General features: G+C 54.1%; 1 protein-coding gene across 1 annotated transcript; it reads left to right on the forward strand.

Moving 5' to 3' along the window:
- The first annotated feature begins 1,342 nt into the window (after positions 1-1,342).
- On the forward strand, positions 1,343-6,932 carry LOC136576147 (uncharacterized). The gene is made up of 2 exons (XM_066575197.1): positions 1,343-2,118; positions 4,489-6,932. The coding sequence occupies exons 1-2, from the start codon at positions 1,983-1,985 to the stop codon at positions 5,460-5,462; spliced, it is 1,110 nt and encodes a 369-aa protein (XP_066431294.1). The 5' UTR covers positions 1,343-1,982; the 3' UTR covers positions 5,463-6,932.
- Positions 6,933-8,038: the final 1,106 nt, after the last annotated feature.

Genomic DNA, 8,038 nt, shown 5'->3' on the forward strand with positions numbered 1-8,038 from the left:
TATATAGTGCATGCATATTCTACACCGCTGTTTAGGCAGATTGTCATCACACACATCGGGCCCCGTCCCCTCGAAGACAGCCGGCACCTGCTCTGTGTGGAGCGGAATGGGCTCCTGAATCTGCTCCATACAAGCTCCGCATGCCCAGGATGTCACTGTACGCCCTGGAGTGTGAAGGGTTAAGGCTTCCTTTATTGCATGTCAGCCCGGTTTTCCGCCCGCAGATAACCCCTGTGATATTACATAGAAAATACAATATATGTGCGATTTTTTTGTAGTGTTGAATGCCGCGAGCTAACTAAGGATGCGGCACATGACTGGGAACAGGTACAGCAGGGGTTAAGTAGAGCGAGCAAAAGGGGGGTGGAGTTTAGACAGGAAGAGAAAGGGTGGGGGGGAGCGGAAGGAGCTCAGTCGTGAGACAGGAAGAGACGGGAGAAGACTGGAGAAGAGACAGCAGCAGAAAGAAGATTGCAAAGGGCGAAAAGCGTTTCCAGAAGAGAGGAGAAGAAGTGCGGAAAAGGGAAGGAGTATCCAGCAGAAGAGGAGAAGCGGCGAAGAAATACCTGCAAGCGGCGTGGAAGAGGAGAAGGCAACCGCGTCCGGCGATCCAGAAGTCCCAAGATCGGATGATGGAGGAGCTGCGAGCCCAGATTCGGGAGGCGATCCAGACGGACGGCGCGGAATGGCTGGAGGAGATCCTCGCAAGCTGCAGATCGGGGTCGGAGTCCGGAAGGCCAGTCGGGCCGGCAGCAGCGTTACCGGCGGCTGCCGAGGGAGCGGAACAGCTGGGGGATGCCGGGCGAGGCCGCCCGAAGAGAAGACGGAACCCCCCTGCGAGGCTCAGTCCGAGCCCCGCCGCCAAGAGGGTCGGCCGCAGGAGCGGCCGCAGCGGAGAGATGTTGCAGGGCGCGGGACGCGCCACGAGGGCGGAGGCGCGAAATTCGAATCGCGCGGCGGTTGGAGCGACCGCGGAGGAGCAGCGGGAACAGCCGGGCGGCAGTCCGCAAAACAGCAGAGGGGCACCGGCAGCATCAAGCAGGGGCTCCGGGTCCAGGAGCCAGCGCGCAGTCGGGCGCACGGCAGCAGGAGACACCGGCAGCATGGAGCAGCAAGGGAGGCACGTGCCACGTGCAGACGCATGGCGGGAAGGCAGGCAAGATGGCGGCAGAACAAGGCAGCAGCGCCAGGTACCGGGGAGGAGGGGGGGAGGAGCGTCCTCAGAGGGCCAGGTGGCCAGGCACTTAAATCCATTACCCGGGAAGTATAACCCTGGGGGGGGGAGGGATAGGGGATACAGCCCGGCCACCAGCTCTACCGGCAGTGCAGCCACCAGGGCAGGGAGCGCTCAGGGAGTTAGGGAAAGTGGGGAGATTATAGGAGAAGCGGGGATCCCATTTGTTTCCCTTGTCCCGGAGGGTCCATCGGCCGGGTCTTATGCGAGTCACCCTATACATGAGCAACGACATAGCCGGTATGTAAATTACATCCCGCCCGCTGGCACCGGGTACATAGTCAGCACCCAGACCCGTGAGCATAGCGGTCGCGCGGCTCACAGATATCACCTTCCACAGCAGCAAGCGATAGCGCCCCCTAGCTCACAGAGACTTTGTTATGTCAACCCACGTTTCGTGGTGGCAACATCGTCAGGTGGGGGGGATTCCTCACAGGGCTACGCCAGTCGCGCAAGCGGCAACAGGCAAGGTTTGGGTGCCAAGCGTAGGCAACGCGAGAGAGCTAGGAGGGCAAGGTATCAGCAAAGGCGTGAGAATGAGCTTGCGAGAGTAGGAGCGCAAGCAAGCGAGAGCATAAGGAGGCCGAGCGGAGAGTCTCTGGGCGACGGATCCAGGAGTCCAGGTGTGCGGCACCACCAGGATACTTACCGCCATGCGGAACCTCCGCCAACACCTTCAACAAACAGGCACAACATACGCCACAGGAGGCGGGATACACCCCCGGGACGGCCAGAGCGGGGCCACCTTATGATAGCGGGAGGATATGCGACAAACGACGCTCCGCATGTGAGTTCGCGGCAGCCATCGAGCAGCAGAGGCAGGAGCCCTGGGAGAAGGACGGCAGGGACCTCGCCCTTGGCGATGCCGGAGGACGGTCGTGCCGGTGAGTCAGACTGTTTAAATGCTTGGAAAAATGTAATGGATCCCGCCAAGGTGGCGGAGAAAAACGATTTGGTTTTAGTATTAAAATCGGTTTTGAGTAAAATGGATAAAAAAGAGGTTTTATCGGTGTCCTGTGGATCCCCGGGGGGCGCGGGCCCACCCGTGGGGCAGGAGGGTGGCTTAACAGCCGGAGGTGAAGTGGACCCGATGGAAGGGTTGAGATACGCAGACTCGTTGTTCTGCGGGGTTGCCCCCTTGGGGGTCGGTGTGTCGGATGATCTTCTCGATAAGATCCGGAAAGGTGTTTATGTGGACATTTGGTCTCTGTTGTCTCCGGACCATGTGACGGTGGATAAAGAGAGGGTGTCGGATCGTGTGGATAAAAAATCGAAGGTCGCTAAGACTTTCTGTAATTGGGTTCAAGCGTTTACGGTTTTGGCGTACGTTACATGCCAACAGTACCCTAAGAAAGGTCCCGAGATGTTGGTCTATCTTAACACCATTTTCAGTGCATATAAGTTGCACGGAGGCACCGCGTGGTGGCGCTACGACGAGGACTTTCGTCGGCGCGTGTCGGGTACGGCCGTGAGTTGGGCGACAAAAGCGACCGATGTATGGTTGCAACTCATTTTAGCCCAACGCCCGCAAAAACCTACCTTTCAAGGGGGGGCCGCGGGGGGCGGGCAACAGCCCCCTGCGGCCTCTCCTCGGCAAAACGGGGCATGCTGGCTCTATAATGAGGGCCACTGTCGGTTTTTCGCGACGTGCAAGTTTAGGCACGAATGTTCGGTCTGCGGAGGACAACACTCCGCGGTGCGCTGCTTCAAAAAACAGAGACTGCCAGTCACCGGGGGCGGTGCCAGTGGAGCACCGAACCCCGGTGAAAAGCAAGTACCTCTTCCAGTGGCTCGACAGATACCACAGGAGGGAGGAAGCAAGAATCCTTAGGCAAGGTTTTACCGACGGTTTTTTAATCCCCTTTTCATTTCAACCTTCTTCCACCTTGTGCGCAAATTTAAAGTCGGCCCTGGATAATATAGTATTGGTAAGAGAAAAGGTCAACAAAGAGGTGTCGGCGGGCCGCATGGCGGGCCCCTTCGACGAACCACCGTTCGCGAACTTGCGGGTCTCACCGTTGGGGCTAGTCCCTAAGAAAGAGGCGGGCAAGTTCCGATTGATCCATCATCTATCCTTCCCAAAAGGGGAGTCGGTAAATGATGGCATTACAAAGGAACAAGCATCGGTGGTTTATGCGTCATTTGATCAGGCGGTCGCTTTGGTCAGAGCAGCGGGTAAGCGGGCACAGTTAGCGAAAGCCGACATTGAGTCGGCTTTTCGGCTACTTCCAATTCACCCTGAGTGTTTCCACTTGTTGGGTTGCAAGGTAGATAATCAGTTCTTTTATGATATGTGTCTGCCGATGGGCTGCTCGATTTCGTGCTATTACTTCGAGCTTTTCAGTTCATTCCTGGAATGGATGCTCAGGTTCGAAACGGGCATCACATCGGTGACGCACTACCTTGACGATTTTCTGTTTGTCGGTACGGAGGCATCGGGCACCTGCGAGTTTTTGTTACGCACATTTCGGTCATTGATGCAGGAGGCGGGGGTCCCGTTGTCTGAGGAAAAGACCATGGGCCCGGTGACAAGGTTAACGTTCCTAGGAATCGAGATCGACACCGAGGAAATGGTTTTTAGATTACCGATCGAAAAAATTGCCCGCCTCCGGCAGACGGTTAACGATGTCGTACGGTGTAAAAAAGTTACGCTGCGCCAAATACAGGTCCTCTTGGGTTTATTGAACTTTGCGTGCAAAGTGATACCCATGGGTCGCGTTTTTTCACGGAGGCTGTCGCTAGCGACGGTGGGTGTAAAGGAGCCGCATCATTTTATTAGAGTCACGCCCGGGATTCGAGGGGATTTACACACATGGAAAATCTTCTTGGAAGCGTTCAATGGGCACGTGGTGTGCCCTAAGGAAGAGTGGTCGGGTACAGGTCTTAGCCTGTCCGCGGACGCTGCAGGGTCTACCGGATTTGGGGTTATTTTCCGGAACCACTGGTGCAGGGAACCATGGCCAGTATCCTGGATAACTAAGCGGTGGAATCAAAACATTACTTTATTGGAGTTTTTCCCGTTGGTGGTGGCTGTGGAACTATGGGGTGAGGAGTTACAAGATCACAAAGTGTGTTTTTGGTCTGATAATGCTGCGGTGGTGCACATTATTAATCGGCAGTCTTCATCTTCCCCACCGGTGTTGGCACTCGTGAGACATGTGGTCTTGAGATGTTTACAGCGTAATATATATTTACGGTCAAAGCATGTGCCGGGATATAAAAATGTGGCAGCTGACGCGCTCTCTCGTTCGCAGATGGAGCGGTTCAGAGAGCGGCACCCTCAGGCGGATGCGTTGGGAGTACGCTGCCCGCTTTTCTTGTGGGATCTGGCAGAACAGAGCTGCTGAAGCTTGTCGAGTCATCCGTGACAGTGGGAACCTGGAAAAACTATAATGCGGTGTGGAAAAAATGGTTGTGTTGTACGGATGGCAGGGTAGCTGGGGGCGAGAGGGCCCGGTCAGCTACCCTGGATATGTTAGCGTCCCTACGGGCGGGACGGGCGTCGGTGGATGCGGCGAAAAAGCATCTTGCGGGCGTCGCTTTTTTGCTAAAGTTGCACGGGTTCAGAGACGTGACAAAAGAGTTCGTTTTTCGCCAGATAGTGCGCGGGTGGAAGAAAGAAAAGGCCGGCTCGGATGCCCGCCGCCCGATTACTTACCGGTTGTTGTGCAAGTTATTGGACACTTTGGAGGTCACGTGCTGCAACGGGTACGAGGTTTTACTGTTTAGGACGGCGTTCTTGCTGGCATTTTTTGCGGCGCTCAGGATCGGCGAGTTAGTCCCGAAGAGCAAGTTTATGCCGGGAGGTCTTATGTTTGACGATGTGGTAACGGTAGACGACGGGATACGGGTCAGGATTAAAAAATCAAAAACCGACGTTTTCGGTAGAGGTGAGTGGGTGCCGATCTCGCGGCTAGGCGCCGTTTGGTGCCCAGTAGATACGGTAGCCAGTTACATGGCAACAAGGCCGGCGGGGGAGCAGTTTTTGGTTCACGCATCCGGCCTCCCCCTCACCAGGTTTCAGGTAACGGCGGGGTTAAAATCGGCTTTGAGGTCTGTGGGCCTCGATCCGAAGGAATTCGGAACCCACTCCTTCAGAATCGGTGCGGCCACGTCGGCAGATGCGGGTGGAATGAACGAAGACGGGGTAAAACGGCTTGGGAGATGGAAGTCCCAGGCATATAAGTCTTATGTGCGACCCGATCTGGCGGTGCGAGATTTAAGTTAGGGTCAAAAGGCCCCTCGTTTTTCTTTAAATGTGAGGCAGTGTCCTTCAAGTTGGTTGCCCTTGTTTTGTTTTTTTCTTGTTTTATTTGCAGCAGCAGAACCGTGGAAGGTACACATAGTCGGGCATTCCTATATTCATTGGGCACAAAGGAGGGCAGCAGTACGCCCGTTGGGATCGGAGCTAGGCCTACCCGGAACATCCGTAACCTGGCACGGAGTCCGGGGGCTAAGATGGCCCGACATGTGGAAGCTTGTGGTGGACATAGCCAGAAGTACCCCCCGGAAAGTGGTGTTGGTGGTTCACGCCGGGGGGAATGATCTCGGGAAAGCAAAGACACGAGACCTGTTGGTCATCATGAAACAGGACTTACTGCGTTTTCGGGAATGTTTTAATGGATGCATCATCGTGTGGTCTGACATTGTCGCGAGGAGGCTCTGGAATGGAGCAAGGAGCCTGGAAGCGGTGGACAGAGCCAGGAGGCTGATCAACATGCGGATGTCGCAGTTTGTTCACTCTATCGGAGGGGTGGCGGTGCGCCATTGGGAGCTGGAAGAGAAGGAAAAGGGGGCATTGAGGAGGGACGGTGTTCACCTCAATGAGGTAGGGTTGGATACGTTCCTATCCGGCTTGCAGGATGGGGTCGAGAAAGCTTTAGCTCGGGTTGGTGGGGTGGGGACGGAATGAGCCGTAGTAACGCGGCACATCCCGTGTGGCCCGGATTTTTTGTCCATGCTGTGAGGAAGTAGAGGAGGGTTTGCAAGCCGAAGGAACGGGGCTTACAAACGTCCTCAGTGGACTGTTTATGGACTTTAAAGTTTTAGCATACGGACAGCATGGACGGTTTTTTCTATAAAGTTTTTCAATAAAGTTTTTTGATATTCGTTAATAAATAAAAGCTGTGGCCTACCCCACAATTGGCAGAAACAAGAAGTTGTAAGTATTGGTTATTTAGTAGATAAGTGAGCGGGTAAAGGATTGTGAGTGTTCCCAGTCTTGAATGCCGCGAGCTAACTAAGGATGCGGCACATGACTGGGAACAGGTACAGCAGGGGTTAAGTAGAGCGAGCAAAAGGGGGGTGGAGTTTAGACAGGAAGAGAAAGGGTGGGGGGGAGCGGAAGGAGCTCAGTCGTGAGACAGGAAGAGACGGGAGAAGACTGGAGAAGAGACACCCGCCCACCCGCCCTGGAGGGATAGGGGAGAGGTGGGATGGTTATGAAGGACTATCGTTGGAAGTTGTCACAGCTGTTTTTGGCCCGGATTTTTTGTCCATGCTGTGAGGAAGTAGAGGAGGGTTTGCAAGCCGAAGGAACGGGGCTTACAAACGTCCTCAGTGGACTGTTTATGGACTTTAAAGTTTTAGCATACGGACAGCATGGACGGTTTTTTCTATAAAGTTTTTCAATAAAGTTTTTTGATATTCGTTAATAAATAAAAGCTGTGGCCTACCCCACAATTGGCAGAAACAAGAAGTTGTAAGTATTGGTTATTTAGTAGATAAGTGAGCGGGTAAAGGATTGTGAGTGTTCCCAGTCTTTGTTTTTCCTTATTTTTATTACAGCGGATTACGGGGAGCGGCGTGGGATCTATTCTTTAACCCTTTCATCACCAAGGGTCATTGATGCTCCGGCGTCCCGGGGACAATCTGTACGTTCACAAATGTTTATATTCTTACTTTATACAAGTTTTTCGTTTGTCAGGTGACACGTCTACCGGGGGATTTGTTCTTTGCGGGCCGAGTCGTATCTTTCAGAGGTCCCCTTTGACGTATATTTTAGCACCCGCCCATATTTCTCATGTAGACGGGAGGAGTGCTGACGTCACCGCGAGGTTGTTAGCGCACATGCAGGGCGTTCAGACTAGCAGATCCCCGCTGGGTTCACATAGAATGCAAAGCGGGGAGCGTTCAAACCCAGCGAGACGTCAGCGATGATTTTCATGCTGGTTGTTAGTGAGAGAGCAGCGAACTGTAAGTGAATAGAACCCGCAGGCCGCGCGTTTAGACGCCATGATTATCACGCAAATGCATTTGTTTGAGCGAATTTTGTGCGATAATCACCCCATGTAAATTGCCCTCATTAAGGGCATGCCAGTTCAAGTCTGAGTCAAGAGGGGTGTCGTCTCTCCATAAGGAGAGCACCCAAAAAGTGTGGAGTCACTTAGGGGGTGCGTGGGTCTCTGTTGTACCATTTATTGAGCAGCCCTCTCCTAGGGGTGTCCAGAAGAGGCCCAGCGCTGCCCTGGCCGTGGCTATGTGTGGCCCTCTGAGAGGGAGCATGGCAAGTGCCGCCGTGACAAGCCAGCATCTTACCCTCCCCGCTCCTCAGCCTATGCCCTGTGCCCGGGGTCACCCTACGGGATGCTGCACTTGTTAAAAAGTCGAACATTGATTTGCAGGAATGCTGCCATCCAATAGGTGGCGCTGCAGAGGGATTGTTCCATCTTCCATATTTACAGGCAAGTCTTTAATAGGCAAACAGTCGTGTCAGCCCTGGCGACCTTAAGAAGTTCCTAGGCTGCCGTGACACGTGGTCTGGACATGCACCTCCCGATTGGGACAATGGAATTTAAGGGGCTA

This window comes from Eleutherodactylus coqui, chromosome 8, assembly GCF_035609145.1.
Source record: "Eleutherodactylus coqui strain aEleCoq1 chromosome 8, aEleCoq1.hap1, whole genome shotgun sequence".
Lineage (NCBI taxonomy): Eukaryota > Metazoa > Chordata > Amphibia > Anura > Eleutherodactylidae > Eleutherodactylus > Eleutherodactylus coqui.

What these genes read in the sequence shown, in the direction of transcription:
- LOC136576147 (XM_066575197.1), top strand. Translation starts at nt 1,983, where the DNA reads ATGATAGCGGGAGGATATGCGACAAACGACGCTCCGCATGTGAGTTCG. An exon ending in GCCGGAGGACGGTCGTGCCG is followed by an intron (nt 2,119 to 4,488) that starts GTGAGTCAGACT and finishes TCTCGTTCGCAG; the next exon opens with ATGGAGCGGTTCAGAGAGCG.